This window comes from Ricinus communis, chromosome 3 (genome assembly GCF_019578655.1).
Source record: "Ricinus communis isolate WT05 ecotype wild-type chromosome 3, ASM1957865v1, whole genome shotgun sequence".
Classification (NCBI taxonomy): domain Eukaryota; kingdom Viridiplantae; phylum Streptophyta; class Magnoliopsida; order Malpighiales; family Euphorbiaceae; genus Ricinus; species Ricinus communis.
This window is the reverse complement of record NC_063258.1, coordinates 28184965-28205242: the sequence shown is the minus strand read 5'-3', so window position 1 is coordinate 28205242 and position 20278 is coordinate 28184965. Positions and strand designations below refer to the sequence as shown.

The 20278-nt window shown below is 32.6% G+C and overlaps 3 protein-coding genes across 4 annotated transcripts; 1 reads left to right on the top strand and 2 right to left on the bottom strand.

Moving 5' to 3' along the window:
- Nucleotides 1-1760: 1760 nt before the first annotated feature.
- On the top strand, nucleotides 1761-6827 carry LOC8272567 (casein kinase 1-like protein 1). Its single transcript, XM_048371902.1, has 15 exons — nucleotides 1761-2387; nucleotides 2502-2542; nucleotides 3086-3155; nucleotides 3285-3433; nucleotides 3537-3632; nucleotides 3736-3806; nucleotides 4091-4152; nucleotides 4265-4328; nucleotides 4439-4523; nucleotides 4605-4731; nucleotides 4863-4945; nucleotides 5023-5086; nucleotides 5565-5704; nucleotides 6184-6474; nucleotides 6569-6827. The coding sequence occupies exons 1-15, from the start codon at nucleotides 2312-2314 to the stop codon at nucleotides 6602-6604; spliced, it is 1455 nt and encodes a 484-aa protein (XP_048227859.1). The 5' UTR covers nucleotides 1761-2311; the 3' UTR covers nucleotides 6605-6827.
- Nucleotides 6828-8864: 2037 nt separating this feature from the next.
- On the bottom strand, nucleotides 8865-9854 carry LOC8272568. Its single transcript, XM_015716220.2, has one exon. The coding sequence runs from the start codon at nucleotides 9397-9399 to the stop codon at nucleotides 9025-9027; it is 375 nt and encodes a 124-aa protein (XP_015571706.1). The 5' UTR covers nucleotides 9400-9854; the 3' UTR covers nucleotides 8865-9024.
- Nucleotides 9855-10113: 259 nt separating this feature from the next.
- LOC8272569 (diacylglycerol O-acyltransferase 1) lies at nucleotides 10114-18169 on the bottom strand. Of its 2 annotated transcripts, NM_001323734.1 has the most exon segments (16): nucleotides 10114-10349; nucleotides 10590-10643; nucleotides 10796-10858; nucleotides 11774-11821; nucleotides 12849-12911; nucleotides 13594-13614; nucleotides 13736-13817; nucleotides 14321-14457; nucleotides 14558-14659; nucleotides 15292-15387; nucleotides 15709-15832; nucleotides 16262-16329; nucleotides 16452-16527; nucleotides 16615-16688; nucleotides 16819-16899; nucleotides 17220-17705. In NM_001323734.1, coding segments are annotated over 16 exon segments (1566 nt in total). In that variant the 5' UTR covers nucleotides 17598-17705; the 3' UTR covers nucleotides 10114-10250.
- Between the last annotated feature and the right edge of the window lie 2109 nt (nucleotides 18170-20278).

The window sequence follows — 20278 nt, the reverse complement described above, 5'->3', positions numbered from 1 at the left end:
TGATACTCATTCCCCTATAGAATATTTTAGACAAATTTTTGATAATATTATTATTTCTTTTCTTTTTTTTAAGCAGAATGAAATGAATCCTAAAACTATAAATTATTTTAAATTCATTTTTGCTTTAGTTACAATTAAAGAAAACACTAGAATTCTAAGCACTTGACATAATACTAATGAGGGTATACTATCTACCCCTTAGCTTTTGACTAATATATGGGCGGGGTCTGAAAATTTTATTATACTAAATTTTTTAAAATTTTAATAAAATTAATTGTTATTATTTATGTATTAGCTGAAGGACTAAACTGATAATTTGAAATTATAATTATTATTATTGAATATTAAGTTCATCAAGAATAATTTTATTACTCAATTAAAGTAAGATTTTATTTTTAATATAAGTTAATTTAATTATTTAACTAAAATAATAAATTTAATATTTTTTACTTATTTATATAATTTCTTAAGCATAATTTGATTTTAAAAAAATTAAACATATTAAAGATACTTATTTCTTTACTTACTTAATATTATTAAATTATTATATAGTTTAGTTTTAAAATTTTATATAAAATAAATAATTAAAATTTATTATTTTTATTAAATATTCAAATAAAATTATATTAAAATAAATTTTTTATTCGTATTAGTTTCATTAGAATGGTAATCATTTTTAATATGCATAAACATTATGATCTTTTTTTACTGAAAGTAGATTTATCAATTTGGTTTCTAGATTAATTTATTATATTAAGATATTATTGTTTAATTTAATTTTTTATCTTTTATATAATTTATTATAACATATAATAGAAATAACAACAGAATAATAATTTTTAGTTAGAAATATTTATTTTATATTAATAACTAAAACTAAATTATATAATAATTTAATAATATTGTTACAAGTATAAGTAGTTTTAAAATATTTAAATTTACTTGAATTATAAAAAATTAAAGTAAGAAAAGAGTATTAAATTTATATATTAAAATCAATTCATATTAAAAATAAAATATTATTCTAATTTGATAATAAAAATAATTTTTGAACAAGTTTGACATTCGATAATAAATTAAAAAAATTAAATTATAATATTAAATTATTAGTTTAGTCATTCAATTAACATGAAAATAATAGTAATTAGTTGTATTAAAACTCAAAGAAATTTTAATATAATAAAAATATAAAAACTAAATCATATATAATAAATTCTTTTAATAGTCATATATTAGAAACTAAATAAAATATATGATTATAAATATGTCATAATTTAATGGAGGTTTAAGTACTAATTTTTTAAAATTTAATATTTAATCCCGTAAGTGACATGATAGAAACTAATAAGTTAAATACGTAAATATATTGTTATATTATACAAATAAAATTAATGAGACAAAATAATAATATAATAAATTAAATTATAATATATATTTTTAAAATTGTATATAAAAATAACACTATATGAAAAATATTTTTATAAAATGAAATTTAAAAATATTCATAACTTATTACAATAAGAAATTTTATTTTTTTTATAACTAGTTTAAATTGAAATTGTAATTTTTATTATTATTATAAATTATTTTTATATAGAATGCTATTATATAGAAAAAATGTATGCATAGGCAGAGTTAAATAGCATTTAACTCTAATAATTAATAATATATATATCTTAATAAAACAAAAATATAATAATAAATGTAAGAGTGAACGAAGAAAAAGCGAAAAGAGAGCACACTGACATCCATACACAAAACAATACAGAATACATACATGCACGCATACATTATTCCAAGTCTTTTTGGGCTTTGATTCCATCAAAATTAAACAATGCCAGAGAAAAATAGACCAAGAGAGAGAAAATAACTGATGAGTCTCTAGACAGAAAAAAAAAAGAGAAAAAAGAAAAACAAAGATGATAATACCACCAGGAGAGGCACCTTCTTCTTCTTCTTCTTCTTCTTCTTCTTCTTCTCTCAGTATTAATTTTTGTTTTTATTTTCTTTAAAATTTTCATTATCTTACTATCTGTAATTAACCTAACCCTAGATTAGTTTTTCTTTTTCTTTTGCTAATCAAATTTTCTTAAAGTCCTCTAATATTCACCAAACCACGAAATTCTAGATCTCCAGCTTCTTTTCGTTTCTTCGTTTCCGTGCGACTTTTTTTTTTCGATTTGTCAGTGCGGTTGATTCCGTGTACAGTTCTCGGATTAATTTTCTCTCTTTTTTTTCTTAAAAAAGAAAATTTTGGAGGTTGAATTAGGGTTTGTATTGTTGGATAGAGGGTTTTGATTTTGTAAATTTGATGGAGCCACGTGTTGGTAATAAGTTTCGGCTTGGTCGGAAGATCGGTAGCGGGTCGTTTGGAGAGATCTATCTCGGTTTGTTATTAATTCGTTCTCTTCTTAATTAAAAATTTTCTGTTTCTCTTATTGGTTTATTTCGATTTTGTTTTGTGACTTTTGAGTGTAATTTGTGATTATTGTTGTTTATAGGAACTAATATCCAGTCAAATGAAGAGGTTGCAATTAAGCTTGTAAGTGTTTTCTGACCTTCCATTTCATTTATAATTTAGTTTTGGATTTTATGAATTTGTGTTTTTCATATTTTAATTTACTATCTGTGAAAATTATGCAAATAGTTTTTAGTAAGTAATTCAAGTCATTCTAATCTGATAAAGCACGTGAAACAAAGAAAATCGATACTCAGTAGTAGTGGTGAACAGGCAAATTTGTGAGTACGAGTGTTGCATTTTGAATATAAGTTTTTATCAATAAAACATGGATTATATACCATGCAAATGAATCCTTTAAGGCTCTTCTAGCATTAAGTCCTTACTGAGCCTGCTGTTTGTTGCCCGTGGCAAAAATTGTTTCTGGTCTCCGCCTTATTGCCGAATGGAAATTGAATTTAGATAGAAAAGACCGCAATAATTGGATTACTTTGATGCATCAAACAATTTGTCAATTTTTAACTTGGTGGTCCTCTGCTGAATTTTGCTTTCTTGTATTTAATTTGCCAACTATAATTGAAACTTCTTGTTGTCAATTAAATGCTGAAGTTGGTTTCTGACTTTCAGGAAAATGTCAAGACAAAGCATCCTCAGTTGCTGTATGAATCAAAATTATACAGAATTCTTCAAGGAGGAAGTAATGAAACATCTAAAGATATATTACTTGATTTCTTTCTTTTCAGTTTCATTTTTGGTTTGTGCTTTTGTTGTTGATTTCTTTTCTTCTTAATGTTATTCTTTTTACCACTATCTCTTATTTTGGCAGCTGGGATTCCAAATGTGAGATGGTTTGGGGTTGAGGGAGACTATAACGTTTTGGTTATGGATTTACTTGGACCTAGTCTTGAAGATCTGTTTAATTTCTGCAGTAGGAAACTTTCTTTGAAGTCGGTTCTCATGCTTGCTGATCAGATGGTATGTTGCACTAACTTTCTGCATTTGCTGCATCAGGTTATTTACTTTCTGGAATTCTGTTTATTTTCCCTCTCTCTCTCTCTCTCTCTCCTTTTGTTTTCAGATCAATCGCGTCGAGTTTGTTCACTCAAAATCATTTCTACATCGAGATATTAAGCCAGACAATTTTCTCATGGGCTTGGGAAGACGCGCTAATCAGGTTTCTATTTGAAGTATATGTTTTCTCTTTAATTTTATTTAATACACTTGTTATCTTCTTCATTTAAGGAGCATGTTAATTACTGTTGTTTCCTTTCGTGTAGGTCTACATGATTGACTTTGGTTTGGCAAAAAAATATAGAGATAGTTCAACCCATCAACACATTCCTTACAGGTCAGAAGAATTCAAACTTGCAGTAACACCTTAGATTTTGTTTGCAACTCGTGTAGGGATGTCAAACATGTTCCGTGTGCAAATTTGTGTTCTTCGTAGTGTGTTTAATAGCTGTAAAGGTTATGTCAGTGGATGTTGAGATTATTTTGTTTATTTATTTATTTATTTTTTGTCATGGATCTGTTTTATAGTTCTTCTAGGGTTTTTATTGTCTTATATTCCCTGTATTTTAGTGGTTGTTGTGGCAACGGATTGTTGACTGTATATTGTAATATACGTTGCAGGGAAAATAAAAATTTAACAGGAACTGCTAGATATGCAAGTATGAACACTCACCTAGGAATCGGTATGCGTGTTCCTATCTTTTCGCAATGGCATTTTTGTCAAATTTATTGGTGTTCCAGTTAAGTATCCTTTCTTAGTTCTATTCATTCTTATACTCAATGGCACTGTTGTAGAGCAAAGCCGGAGGGATGATTTAGAATCTTTGGGTTATGTTCTTATGTATTTCCTAAGAGGAAGGTGATTCTTGCTACCTGTGTACTTTTTTTGTCTTTTTTTCTTTCTTTTCTTTTTCCATCTTCTCTTGCATTCTGTTGGTGCTTTGTTTGCTGATGTACCCTTCTCCGCAGTCTTCCTTGGCAAGGACTGAAAGCAGGAACTAAGAAACAGAAGTATGAGAAAATTAGTGAAAAGAAGGTCTCCACTTCAATTGAGGTAAGCTGTTCTTGATCCTGTGACTGCATTGTCACTTTCTTCAACTTAACGTGGCTGGCCAATGTTTCATCGCTCTTTCAGGCCTTATGTCGGGGTTATCCAACTGAATTTGCATCCTACTTTCATTACTGCCGTTCCTTACGATTCGATGATAAGCCTGATTATGCTTACCTGAAAAGAATATTCCGTGATCTCTTTATTCGCGAGGGTAGGACCATACAAGTTATTGAATAGCTTTAGATTGGCCTTTTCTGGTCTGGTTGTATGACTTCTGTTTTATCTACTGAAATATACAATTGGCATCTGATGTTGGCACATATCTGTTGCTCTTTGCCACAGGCTTCCAGTTTGATTATGTCTTTGACTGGACTATATTGAAGTATCAGCAATCACAGCTGGCTAATCCTCCAGCTCGTGCCCTTGTAAGTGTTAACGCATCACTGCATCACTTCTGTTATTTTTTGGCGCTTCATTCATTTGAATTGTTTTGTTTCAATAGGGCCCTGGAATTGGAACCAGTTCTGGAATGCCTCCTGCAATTGGCAGTGCAGATAGGCAGACAGGTACCTTATTTTTTTCTTCTCACAGATTGCTGTCTCTTATTAAAAGCTTTTTACTTGAAGTGCAGGCTTGACATTAGATGATGTTCCTTGCTTCAATTGCATGGGATGTTTCAGTTTTTGTTATTGTCTTCCATTTAGTTCTTTTGTATGTGAATTTGCTTGGTCAGAATCGAACCTCAAATCTAGCTGAGAGAACCTACTTTCACCTCCATTTGAGCTATTAAGATCTAAAACTGATAAAGAATATCTAGTTTGTATGTTCATGTTGTAAAGAAAAGTGAGTTTGTCTTGATATATACATTTCTTTTACTCGTATGCGAAATTCTTTTTTAAGAAATTTAACCTGAAATTTATCTGAAAGAACTTACTTCCACCACCATTTGAGCTAGTAACAAGGATCTAAAACTGATAAATATGTCCAAGTTGTAAAGAGTAGAGGAGTGTCTTAATATATACTTTTTTTTACCCCTTATTGCAGGTGGAGAAGAAGCACGCCAAGCTGGTCAGTCAATGGATTCTGCTCGGCGCAGACTATCAGGGCCTATATTAAACACTGGAAGCTTTGCAAAGCAGAAGAGTCCAGTGGCCAATGATTCTCCAGTTTCTAAGGATCCTATTGTAAGTTTTTGCAGGTCCTTAAAATTTCTTGACCTTGTTTTGGTTGCTGAATTCTGCAAGTTTCTATCTCCTTGTGCAGCAGAATTGAACAGCCTGGTGCATGTGAAACTCGGATCCTATTCATTTGATCTTTTTTAACACCAGTTGCTAACTTGTTTCGCCCTAGTTTTTCTTGTTCACTCTGCTCACTATTGTTGTTGTGGTACCATTGCACTGCCAAAATATAATTGCTTTGTAGGGTAATCATTACTGTCTTGCATTATTAACCTGATTGTGGTTTGCACAACTCCTCTGTGATCTTGCAGTTGGTTAAGGTCTCTTTTAGCTTGATAGGATGATTGATTTGAGCCTGGCATTCTTCATATGCTATAGTTGGCTAATTTTTAATATGATTCGTGTCAATTGTTGTGCAAATGAATATCTATTATTGTTCTCATTACATGTTTAGATTTCATCTGAATTATGCTAATACTCTGCAGTTACCAAGCTCTGCTTTTATGGGGCGATCAAGTCGATCCTCAAGGCAAGCAGCTGCTGTTTCTTCTAGTCGTGATGTGTATCTTGGAAGTGAGGCTGATCCCCAACGCACTCGCACAACAGATGCAAGCCCAGGAGCAATGCATAAAATTCCAAGTGGGCAAAGGAGCCCTCCTCCCCTTGGATCTTCAGACCCCAGGCGGTCATCATCAGCCAGAAATGCCACGCACATGAAGACTTATGAATCTGCCCTCAAGGGAATTGAGGGGCTGAATTTTGACAGTGATGATAAGGTTCATTATTAGGTGCTCAGCACTGCATTGTTGTAAATCCTGGATTTATTCGTGTGCTGTTACACTTACAGTGGAATAGTTTATTCTTATGTAGTTGAGTCCCTACAAGTTGTGCTTAGAGACTCTATAATTCTGGATTAAATTTGCGCACTTAAAAGGACGGCAGCTGATTGTACGAAAATCTGGCCTGGAAGCCAACTGCTTCAGAGAAGGCTCTTTTTACAGAAGCTGGGTGTGTTATTGGGGGACTAAATTGTTTTTTTTCTTTTAATTTTTTTTTCAGATGTTCCAAATAGCTTGACCTATTAATGTTGTCTCTTTTCTTTATCGAAGCTATGGTTTTTTTAAGTGTTCATTAATGTCAAAAGTTTAGGATCTTGGAGCCTCTGTAAGTGGGGCTCGGTACTCTTGCATACTTTTCAAAGTTATAGCAGTACATTAGGTCTGAAGCACAGATGTGGGCCACAGGGTTGACTATGTTGTTGCTAAGTTTTGTTTCAGCCTCAACAAGCTTTGAAGGATTTTAATTAATGCTGGTTTCAGCCGAAAAAACTTGGAATAGTTTGGATTTTATTATAATTGGATTGCTGTGTGATTATAGCATGTATTGGTTAAACTACTTACATTAAGGTTGATCAAATTTAAAGATAAGTTTATATTGATGAGTTTGAAAATTCAATTGACTAAATCAATATTTTACTCTTTTATCATTTTTCAGAGTTTAATCCAACCCGAATCGTTGTATAAAGTATAAAGCTGATTCAAGTTTAACAGACAATTGAATCTCAACTGGCGTCTTTTTAAAAAAAAAAAAAAAATTTCGGACCTACTGAATCAAGGGCCAGTTCCGAATTTGACTGCACCGGTTCCAATCCAGTTCATGGTTCAAACCAGCCTTTTGATAGCAGAACCGCGGAGGTTCCGTTTCTTGTGAGCACCGTACATGAAATTTGCTGTCCCTATGCGTAGCAGTAAAACCCAATTTATTTATTTACAATCTGCTCCATATTATGGACATTATTATTTCTCAAGTGCTAAAATTTGACTATATGCCAAAGTCAGGGGGAACAGGATAAGCAAAGCAACCCCCTGAACAATTCTGAGCCCTTCAATATATATTAGAACCTTTACAAGGTTTACGGCGACTTACATCAGATTCAGGTCTCTCTCAAGGGTTTACACTTCCAAGAATCAAGGCCTTGGAACACCAGCGACTAAAGACTTCTTATCTTGGAACAAAGCGCATACCCAACGCTTCATTAACCCAAAACTTCAACAAAATGAACAGAAACGCACATAAATACTTGCTTCTTATAGAAAATATAAAATTGATGGCAGCACCAGCATTATTACAACTATCAAGTATCTGTTATGTTAACAAGACTGATTACAACATATCTAGTAAACCATGAAAAAAGATAAACAGGAAACAAAACCAAACAAATTCCTGCCTATTGCATGCTGGACTCTCGTTTCTACCAGGACTTGTCATGGAACCGTCCTGAATTACATAACCGCTTAAGACGGTAAACCTTAAATTTTCAACCCAAGACTCTGACAACAGAATGGCATGAACTGAAGTGGTAAAAACTAATACTAGCATGATTCTGAGACCTTTTTTAGCTAATTAAACCAATTTTTCGTAGGCAATCCGTTAAAAATTGAACTTCACAACTTCAGAGAATGCGTTGCAATCTCCCAGAATACTGGGAGAAGTATGTTGCCCAAAAACCAGGAGGTTTTATCCTCTAAAAAAAGAGGTCTATTATACAATTTGTACAAATTGATCTATTCTCTTCTGACTTTCCTTAATCCCTACAAATCCACATGGCAGTTACAATAATGCAATCTCATTGATGTCATTCACAGCCTCTGAACTGGTTTCAGCCATGATCCCACTATCTTTTTTCTTTAATCATACATTATATCCATGCACGCTTAATTGGAACAAAGCAAGGATATGAATTTTGTTCCCTCCTTCACTGGGGACAGCTAGAATCCAATACGCTCAGAGAAATGATAGCAATATGAAGAGACTAATTTAATTCAACCAAATTCATATGCAACATATGCTGTGAACTATAAAACTAGAAGGGGATACACAGTGCTAAGAATAGTTTAAACTTATGACTGCCATATAAATTTAGGGGCAACGAGATTACAAATCTATAACCTCACTTCCAAACTTAGTCTCTATGGTAGCAGTATAGGATTGCAGGACAATATGATCTAGTAATAATGTTCCTATCACTATCTGTCGGTCCCTACACAACCACCGTGAACCAATTTGTCACAACCAATTTAATAATTCCCTACTTTCAGTGGTTTTTCCACCACTGTCATCCTAGAATCAAAATACATATTTAGGATCCCAAAATAAATCCACAAAGTAGACAAAAGGAGTATTCATTTTCAGAACCAATTTAAGAATTTTCATGCTATGAACTTATCATACACTTAAAAATCAGAAATACAGTACACAACTTAAAATCCCAAAAGAACAATATATTTGTAAGCAATAGAACATTAAAATTAGAAAAAAATAGCGAGTCACCACCAGCCATGAACCACTCTAGTATACCTGTCCTTAAGCCACCTAAAACTCTTCTTAAAGGACCCTTTGACTTTGCCTTCAACAGTGTAAACCTTGTAGCTAGCAACTCTCTTTTTCCTTTGCAACTCTGGATCATTGAAACTCCAGCTCTTTGAGACTGACCCATTTGTGGACTTCCCTTTTTTGAACTTTACATCATTATTTCCCATCTGGGTTTGCGTTGGGTGCACAGAAGATGCATAGGATGCACTGTAACATCTGAGATCTTGCATGCTATTGACACCTGAAGATGATCGTAATGAACTGGGGCCATGGTAGCTTTGAATTTGCATTCTTCCATCGTTACATGAATTGGATCTGAAATCTTCCATTCGAGAATCTCTCTTTTTCTCTCTCTCTCTCTTTCTAGAGTTCTCATCCGTAGAGAAGAGAGCCCAGCAGTGCTATTTCAATATGTTGATTCTTTTTGAGGCGCTGACCGTAGAAAGAGATGGCGTCGATGGTGGTGATGATAGTGCATATGCTCAAATGAAGGTTCTATTAGGTGCGGATGCTACCACAATAAGTTTTTGACTTTGTCGTTTTACTTTCTTTTTTTTTTTTTCTTGAAAAAATAATGATAACGTGTATCGATTACATACGGATAATTATTGTAATCGAGTCCAAGTTGTCAGTTGGGTCTTCTTTTTTTACTTTTTTTCGGGGCTCTAAATCAAATAGTCTACTTGTACTTTCAAATGGATTTTAATAATATTCATATTAAAAAATAATAATAATAATAATAACAATAAAAGAATTCTTGTGATTTTATATAATATATGGGCATTAAGGGTTCAAATGTTTGACATTCTATCTCTGAAAGCAGCATCACATCTTACCAAATATTCATTTCACTTGGTAAAATATAATAAAGAGAATCTATTTTATTTCTAAATTGAATTCTTTTTGTAATTTCCGAAAATAAGAAAATATAAATAGAAAAAATAGCTATTTATAGAAACAGTGTGAGATTAAAAAAGAATAACATAACATAACAGAAACTCAACATGATACATTAATAGCAGCCTCTGCTGTACTTTCAAAATTGTCTTATCTCCTGAAACTGACGATTAACCTACTCTGTCAATGGGGATTGTGTAACAAGAACAACACTGTGGTGCAGTCTTCACTCACGAAAATAACATCTTGGAAGGTGTACCCATATCTGGACTGAGCCCATGGTTCAGTTCCCATCGCGATTCATTAGGTCATGGTAATACAACAGTACACACATAGGTTGGCCGAGAATGCAGAAAAAGAACCAGAAGATCATATTTCCCACCTGTTAAATCCAACAATAATATAATATAATGCCATATTAGGCTCAAACAGTAACACAGTGATGGAATCCAGCTATTGTGACAAATTCAAATGTTTTAGCATGTTAGCTCAGTCTTTACAGATTGATTCTTAGCAAAACTAACATAATTCCCCAGGACATCTTATTATGGTTCATTTTTTTCGAAAAGAAAAGAATGACAGTGATAGAAGAGGTTAAATAAACTGGAAGACAAAGACGTACCATTGAGCTTCTGAACTTCCTTTGAAAATAATTAGTGATCACAACCAAAGGAATCTGATTCAAACAGGATAAATAAAGAATCATTGAGATCATATTTCAAGTCACCAGCAATCCAGTCAAATTCCAACGCAATTTGAACTTAGAATTTCCACTCTAGAACCCAAGTCCAAAGTAAAATAAATATCAAAAAATCAAATTGATCTTACCTGAAACATTATTCCAAAAAAAGCCCAAAGTTTGAACATGTGGCAAGGAACAGCAATGCACAACTGTAGATAGATGAAAAAAGGATATACCAAAAAGTAAGAAAATAGCTTAATAAATTCGAGCAACTTAAAAGTCGTTTCACTCCAGGATGGTAGTGCAAGCCAGCAGCTCCAAACTATGAGTCAGCAACTGAACAGTTAGTTGCACTCAATATACATCGACAGAGTTGTTTGACAATGAGGATTTCGAAGTGTGTCAAGTAGCACAGATTGTCATGATTTTGGATCAATATGAAAGGAACTCTTACCCTAAGATCTAGTAATGGTTGTTTGTCGCTATCCGATGCAAAATTTTAGAAGATCAAAATTTATAGGTGTTATCTATCCATTATCCAGTAATAGCCCTCCTTTTTATACTTTCTATTTGTTTCTATTATCTGCTGCTTATTCTTTCCCCTTAACTATTTAATATACACAACCCCATCTTCTGTAAGTTATTCTACAATGCCACCAGGCATTCACCTTGGGATTCATCTTTTCTATACTTATCATAAGCATCAATTCGCTTCAGTGATAAGGTATTGAGAAACGAAATGCCAAGCATTAGTTACTGACCGTTCCCAGAGAAAGGCTGGTTGGTCCTGCTCCATCAGGATCCCTGTGCAATTTTACAGTATGATTGCTTTTCAAGTAATTCCCTAAGCTCAAAACATGAAGTCACTCTGGCCCCCATTACCCTAAACAAAATGTCATAACCTCCCATGTGTACTGTTTCAACCCACATGAAGTAGATGCACCAGGGGAAAAAAATTCACTCTTAAGAGTACAGTTGCCAATTACATAGCAATGACAAGTACAGTTGCCAATTACATAGCAATGACAAGAAACATATGAAACACCCATTGTCTTCACAAACACAGATGATGCATATAAGATCATAAATTGGAGAGTTGTCAAATAGGAACCATCCTTCCATACCTCATGAAATACAGCTGAAACGAAGAAAGCAATAACTATTGCTACCCCCTGCATCAATGCAAGAAGATGGAATAATAGTAAATATCACCTCAAAAAATATTAATGTTTACTTAATCTAACCACATAAAACCTCAAGAGATGTATGCAGGCTGTCCATGTTAAACACATAAATGTAAGACCTTTTAGAGCTAAAACTAATATCAAAAGCCACAATAGCAACTTTTTATTTTCATTTTCATCCAATCCAAGACGTACTTGTTTATTTAATTTACAGCATTAATAGCAAATTGGAATCTGACATCACAACCTGACAAGAGGGGTAAAGGCCCTTAAGGATTCATTTCTAAAATATAAATATATTCTAAATATAGTTATGCTCCAGATCTCTGCAAAAATAATATTTACAAATCTCATTTCCTGATGTTTGTTACAAGACAGGTTCCAATCAGAGTCATAACATCTACAAAGCTGCAAAGACAGCAATAGTTTCTTACATGTATCTTTAAATATATAAATCTATTAATTTTAGTCCTACTGACACTGGAACTTCCCCTAAATTATAAAGTATCAATTTTAAGCCTGAAAAACCCCTGAAAGAATATTCTAAAATAAACTACCTGCTAATTAGACAAACTACCTTCCTATCAACCTAAAAGATTTTGAAACAGAAGGCTCTATGCTAATTAGACAAACTACCTTCCTATCAACCTAAAAGATTTTGAAACAGAAGGCTCTATGCTAATTAGACAAACTACCTTCCTATCAACCTAAAATACTGTTCATAATAAGGCTATATGCTAGTTCAATAAGGTTTTATTTTTGGAATCTGGAGTACCCACCAACTTATGAGCATGGTCCTAGAATATTTTGAAATCCAACTCTTCTATTAATGCCATTCTATTCCATACATCAGTTTTCTCCCCAAGTTTTGGGTCAACGAATATGTTCAAAGTCCTAAATTATTAACTAAATGTGAAATGACGAAAGAGAAGAAAGATATAAATACATCAGAAGGAAACATCTAATTACTTTGAAACAATCAAGCCTTACTTGAATTATGAGGTCAGAAGCTTACCCTTGGTATTTTACGACGTAGGCATGGGAAGTAGATATGGCGAACCATCCACTTGTGAACAGGCTGTGATCAATGAAAATTCCATCAGTAACATGTTTGATCAAACCCCTTGTTTGTGTGTGCGTGTTTATGTGAGCCTGCATGCATGTATAGGTGCATATGCAGGCAGACGCATGCATGAATGTTTCCTTCTATAACAGCAGTATGTACGGTGTCCATAATTTATAATTTCAACCATACAATAAGAACACAGCATCTTATATGAAAAGCCTGTTTATTAATTGCGCAGATGGAAAATTAACCTTGAGCAATTCAAAGACGACTACACTTGCAGAAATCATAAAACTTGGGAATTTAAGCTAGCAATTTAAGGTTATACCAACATTACCAGTATAAAACAATTGCATCAATTATAGAACTGCATGATTTTCAAATCTCAATGTGCAACTAGTCACAGAACAGCTTACAGTAAACAGCATGAACAATATGCATATTTCAGAGGTAAACACATGGCAACATACTTTTGAAAGCCCCAAACCACTAACAAAGAATAATATGAAATCTGAACTGTTGTTTCTACAATTTCATAGGCTGATCATACTAGAGTTTCAACGTTCAATACCAAGCATGTCATAGATCTCAAACAAGATTCTCATCCCTTAACATATAATTCATTTAAACTCTCACACATTAGGCTACATACAGAAAAGACTAAGAAAAAGAACTATGGTTTCAGGTAACATACCATATTCCACATCCTCCAGTACTGATGAAAGCCACATATCCAGAGAGGTGCATGAAAAATTTCACAGTTTAAAGTAAGCAAAGAGTTTATAAAAACAATATCCATTGGAGAACACTACTCAAATTTTAAAGAACACTTCTACCTCCTCAACAGTTTTTGCATTCCACCAATCTTTGTAGAACTCCCGGTCACCGAAGCGAAGGAGCTCAGCAACTATATTCAACCTGCATTATTTTATGTAAGAATAATGCATTGGGTCTTGGTCATAGGATGAAAGCTTGCATGAAAGATGAGCGTAATACTAAACTGTCTTATCTGGGAACTCTGGAATTACTCCAGATTATAGAAATATACAATTGGGACAGCTTTAATATATTCCCACAATCAGTGACTGTCCATGCAATTCAGATTATTATGTTAGGTACAGAAAATTTACAAGTTCATTTTGGAGTTGAGGCGAATATAATACAGTATCCAATGAAGGAGATGCAGAAGTTCTTATATCCATTAATCACTTCAACCAAAATGTATGGCAGCATTTTTCTAAGCCAATTACCGCAATGATTAACTAAAATGTAGATAAATCAAACCATAAATATGTAGCCTACTACGATATCTGTGACATTAACAGGAAAAGGAAAAGAAAAGAAAATCCTGAGAACTATTATAGGACAAGAAGTATCTATTTTCATGAAATTTAGGAAAGAAATAGAAAAGGTGAACTCACCACAGGTGAAAAAAGCAGTAGAACAAGCAGAGCCACACATATAAATTCGGAACTGAGAGCTTCAGAACCCTCTCAATGGCATATAAGAGATCCCCTTTTAAAGGGTGTTGAGAATTCTGGACGATAGGATTGATGTACTGAAAATTATGCCCACAAACATGTCAAAGATTCATCTCCAATTCCCAAGAGAATACAAAGAACCTTGGAAGCTAGTATTAAAAATAAATTTCTCCTTACTTGTTCTATGATAAATCCCATGAATCCTGTAAAAATTATTAGTTTGACAAATTGACGGAACACCCAGCCCTTTCTAATAAATGCTGTGCGAGGATAACTTGGCTGCAATGACAGCAAACAGAAGACAATGATCAAACCCATATAAGAATATCAAGATAACCAAGAACTACATATGTCAAGGAAAAAAATACATACTATTGATAAGCTACTTATGCCACCTCCTCTCACCCAGCATCCCCCCACACACAAATTAAGCTATCATACAAAGTTTGATATACTTGTATTGACAACGGTACAAAAATTTTAAAACTTCAATATGATTTGTTTAACAACAAATACAATGGTAAAACAAAAACTCAGCTCCAAATTTTTTGCAGTATACTAGGGAAAAAGTACAGAAGAGAACATAATAATTAATACATTATAGCAATATCACTCTGATCTTTAATGAAATATAATAGCAATATCACATGATTGACTCTAAGTATATGATACATGTCTTCTTAACATTACTAAGCATAGTACGACCACTAGATGCGTGACGGAAGCATTCTTGATATTATATACAAGAGTATCCAACATTGTCACAACATCCAAGGGTAGAAAGAAAAGAAAAAGAATTGATAATGAGCTTACAAAAGAAACCCACAAGAGAAGGGAGATTCATTATACCTGCAAAGTTCCAAATGCAAGAATTTCTTGGCTTATGACTGGGAATAAATATGATACATTACCTGGTAACATAATGTGGGTGCGACCATGAAGTACGCCAAAGTCTTAAAGCTCACATCATGACAATACTCTGTACTAGAAGAATTGGATGCATCTTCCTGGCAAAAAGCAAAACCACATAATGAGGACATCTTACTCACCTAAATTGTCATAGACTGGGAAATCTAAGTTAAAATTTTTTTTCCTCTTCGAGTGGGGCTGCAGAAGAGGAGGGAGGGGGTTTTCTATCAACATTTTCTAATTCTAATAAAATGGGATGTAAGAAAGCTGGTAATGGTATCAGGATAGTCCATATGTATTTGCAACTTATGGCCCACATTTCTCAGTTTAATTTACAAACAATATTAGGCAATGTTATATAGTAAAAAAAAAATAAGGAATCCTAATTAATAAATTTTATACGAGAACTACATTCCTACCTTATGAATGGTGTCAGCGATCGCTCTCATATCATAGTTTGTATGTGCATAGGATACCAATTTCAACCATACCATACAAGCAAGTTCCATCAATGTGACACCAGATAAAAAAGCAGATTCACAACTGCAAAATTAGTCAAAAATATTATAAAGAATATTAAAATCCTTGCTGATTTTAAGGAAGGAATAATACTTCATCAGATCTAGGATATTCCACTAATATTAGCTACACAGAAAACCTTATCATAGCTGTAAATAAGGAATTTAGCTCCACGGAAAGCCTTCATCATATCTGTAAATATGTTGCACATATAATCTTCCCAGCATTGCCATAAAAATTTGCAATATACTTGAATAGAAGATAAAGAAGGAGAGGAAGGGAGAAAGAGAGTCCACATAAACTGAAAGGCAAACTGAAAAATTCTCAATGCGAGAGGGGGTCAGCAGAAGTAAATGGTGATAATCTTTTGCAATGCCATTAATAGACAGCTATAGGTGGCCAAATTTTGCAGTAGAGCTATAAAAAAGTAAGAACGAAAGCAAGTAAAAGAACCTGAGAATTACAGAAGCTGGGTACAAAACAGCTGCTGAGGTGATGATCACATGAAGGAAAATAACAATCTGCTCACATTAAACACAGGGTTCAATGAGATCCAATGAGAATGACTCAAAAAATTATGTATATATATTACTTTATTTGGAGACTTTTGGTAAGCCGGCTTTGAGATTAATATCAGACTTACAGGCGGAGATATATATTTTCGATATGCGGCCTTCTCAACTAGATAGGCAGCAAGGGGGAATACTGGGAGAGAAAGACTGCAATAGAAGTCATAATAAATAGCAAGTAAGATTTCTTGTCAACTATTAACTAGAAACCAACACATTATGAAATTTGAATGTTACCAGCACATAAAAAGCGGCCAATCTCTCAATGATCTTGAACTAAACCAAAAGCCCGTCTTAATTAACCAGCCATACTGCAAAAGTAACAGAAAGATCATGCGCCATTTCATATTTCATATCATAACATATCAAGATTATTATGCACAATGAAGAGGGCAAATGCCCTATCATGTTAACTAAAAAGTGCAAATATAAAGTACAAACCTTCATTAAATTCTCAATGATGAGCCTGCTGTTAACAGCTACGAGCACTACTATACAAAGGTTAAACAGACCTGCATGACTCTGTCATAAAATTATAACAACCCCGTTAATAAATAATTAACGCATCCATCACAAACAAAAACACTAAGAGCACTTCTTAATTTCCCTTTAATGCCACTACCAACCACCAACTGCTCTCCAAAATCACTAAAATTAGCTTAAATCAATAGAATATTCCCAAAACTGTAACTTCACCAACCCAGTAAATAAAAGTTATTTCCATTCAGTATCAACATGCTCCGAATTATGGAAATAATAAACTGCGAAACGTCAGAAAAAACAAATACCGTAAAAATGCATAGTTTTTTTTTTTTTAATCATAAGATGCACAGTTAACTTACTTGTTTAAATATTAAATCAGAGCTAAGCGGACTCTCCTTAAGTGACCGGTGAGCTGGAACCGAAGGCCTATATGCAAGTTTAAAATCCGATGATCCTCCATGGCTATCAATTTTATCCTTATTACTATTGGCAACACAGTCTTTTCCGTTACTCTTTGCTGTCGCCAATTCAGTAACCGCTGCTACAGGATCTTCGATAATATTTTCAGCAGAATCTTCCGATCTTACGTCGTCATCATCATCAAACTTCGAAGCCAAATCAGCAAGTGCACCATCGGAGTCATTTGAGGTCCGTCTACGTCGGAGAGAGAGGTTGAGATCGGAAGTGGCGGAGGAGGAGATGACGCCAAGAGTTTCTGGCGTTTCGAGAATCGTCATGGAGATTAAAAACGTCGGTGCCCAAAAGAAGTGGACAAAGACACGCTAAGAAGGAGGATTCAATGAAGATGAGAATCTAGACGACGAGAGAATAGAATACATGTGTTTGATAGAAAAGGAATAATTGATGTTTGTATTTAAAGAGTGAAAATGATAATAAGAACAATAGTATTATGTCATGCAAAGAGAGGTGAGCGTGGCGGTGGAGGAGAGAGGAACAGCAGCAGAAGAAGAAGAAGAAGAGGAGTGGATGGATGGATGGGTTTTATTTTATTTTATATTTTAATTTAAATTTATTTTTAAAGTTGGATTTGGGATATGTGTAACTACATGAAAATCCTTTTTTTTAAAAAGGTTTCTAGAGATTTGGCGACGGAGGTGATGAATGCACGGCGTCTTTTTTGTCGTTTTACAGTTGAACGGAACGGAGGGGAAAAGGGCAGCGGGCTGATGTAAAAGAAGTGAGGGGAGAGACGAAGAGAAAGAATATTTATTTATTTATTTGTTCTTTTTTCAGATCAACGGAGAAAAAAGAATGATATTTTGGTTTTTTCAGTGGGCACATCTTATCTTTGATTTTTTGGTTTTTTCCTGGTAGAGTGTCTTTGTTTGGCAGAGGATTAAACCGCGTCGCTAAACAGGAAAGGGATAAGTTTATATATATTTAATTTTATTTATCAGCATTTTCTTCTAAGTCTGTACATCAATATTTAAGAAAATTATAAATTTAGATTTTATCTAATTCTTTAATGTGCCAACTAAACCAACTTTTAAGTTTAACTATTTGTTAGATTATTTTTTTAATAGTCAGTTCTTTTTATTTTATTATCGTTATTGTTATATACTAATATATAATATATTAACCATAAATATAAGTTTATTTGTAATTTTGATATATGAGACACATACGAATATAAATATTTCAGTCAATGACTCAATAAAACCTTAATTAAATTCATAGGCTTAATAGAGTAGGAGAATGATGAATTTATTTATTTGGGCAAAGAAAGAAACTTCCATTCCATAGGAAAAAAACAAGCTACAAACAGCCAATAGAGTCATTGAGGCACAACAATTGGGCAGAGCAGACAAATTTGATGGAGTACAGTCCACCGGCTGATCAAAATCGTTATCTTCGGCCAGGCAAGGCAAAATGGTCAGGCATTGGTGTAAAAAAGGATGTGGTTCTAGATGTCGTCCAATAAAGGAAGCTGTTAGGACTACTCAAGCTCATGCTTCCCTTGGTAGTGAAGAAAAATAAAGCAAAATTCCACTTTCTTTCTATTTTTCTTTTCCAAATTTACTAAATGAAGCAATTATTTATTTCAGCACAACAACTAAACTCTCTTCTCTATTCCGTAGCTTTCTTTTCCTCCCCTCTGATTGAGCGGATTTCTATAATAATCTTAAAGATACTAACAATAATTTCTACCCGTAATTATTATCTTTTTTTTTTTTTTTTTTTGTAGGAATACACCACAATATTAACGTGTGGCTCTCTTAGTAAGAGGATTTCTTTTTAATATTTTCTAAAAACTTCATCACGCGTATTAATAATTAAATTTAAAATAAATATTTATATTTTTAATTTACTTTTAAATATATGTTTTAATAAAAATTAAATTTTATAATAAAAAATAATATGATACTAATATAAAAATTTGTGAGTTTATTAGAAGTTGAGAGAAATCGATATTTGCATTCATGAATAAAATCTATGTGACAAGATCCAATAAATACTCAAATAATGAAATTTAAACATGTGTTTGACAAGCAAGAAAATTATCGCAAAAATTATGTGATATTCCTGTCTGACACATTAGCACTGGAACAACTCTCTACTAAATTAATTATGGTGAAATCGTGATTTGAAATTGTAGTTGGTTATTAAACAATATATTAAATACCACCTACTTCAAATTACGTGTATCTAACAAAAAGCCTTTGGTGGTTAAGATCAATTCATGACCTTGGGAACTAGGATGTGATGAATAGATTCTATATAAGCAATGAACAGATAAATAAATTTATAATTGAAATATAGTTTATTAGTATCTACTAAAATAAAATAAATTTATAATTAATATATAAATTAAAATTTATATATTTTTTAAAAATATAATATATTTATAGAAATTTTAAAAAACTAATTATATATATATATATTTTTTTTATTAGAGAGAAAAATAAATAAAAAAAAGACTTGAGACGATAAAAATTTCAGATAAAAATAATAAATTAAAAGAAAAAAATTATATGGAAGAGAATTCGTAATGTTATATTTTTTTTATTTGTCTTTGTTTTCAATAAATAAACATGTTTTTAAACGTTGGAGAATAATTTTTCATCCTTAAAATAGAAAATTATTTTCTTGTGTTTTGAAATTATTTATTTTAATCAATAACTTATTTTCCCCTAGTGTTCCAAACATTGAAAAAAAGGAAAAAAACAGAAAAATATTTTCCATCAAAAAAAGGAGCCTCATATTATCTTATTTATTTATATATTAGAAAAGAGGGGCAAAGATAAGTTTGGATGGAGTGCAAGAATCTCTTACGTACATTATAATATACCTCTTCGAGAGTTTCTTTTAGCATATTATTATTATTATGGAGCAGCAAGGCGGAGCATTTGAACTGCTGACAGCAGCATTGAAGCGTCAATAGAGGTACCAGATAATG

Excerpts from the sequence above, each read along its gene's own strand:
- LOC8272567 (XM_048371902.1), top strand. The coding sequence starts at position 2,312 with ATGGAGCCACGTGTTGGTAATAAGTTTCGGCTTGGTCGGAAGATCGGT. Across the intron at positions 3,633-3,735 it reads TGGGAAGACGCGCTAATCAG|GTCTACATGATTGACTTTGG; the intron begins GTTTCTATTTGA and ends CCTTTCGTGTAG. Across the intron at positions 5,087-5,564 it reads CAGTGCAGATAGGCAGACAG|GTGGAGAAGAAGCACGCCAA; the intron begins GTACCTTATTTT and ends CCCTTATTGCAG.
- LOC8272568 (XM_015716220.2), bottom strand. The coding sequence starts at position 9,399 with ATGGAAGATTTCAGATCCAATTCATGTAACGATGGAAGAATGCAAATT.
- LOC8272569 (XM_048371517.1), bottom strand. The coding sequence starts at position 17,597 with ATGACGATTCTCGAAACGCCAGAAACTCTTGGCGTCATCTCCTCCTCC. Across the intron at positions 16,689-16,818 it reads TCATTGAGAATTTAATGAAG|TATGGCTGGTTAATTAAGAC; the intron begins GTTTGTACTTTA and ends TTACTTTTGCAG. Across the intron at positions 14,660-15,291 it reads CACCCACATTATGTTACCAG|CCAAGTTATCCTCGCACAGC; the intron begins GTAATGTATCAT and ends CTGTCATTGCAG.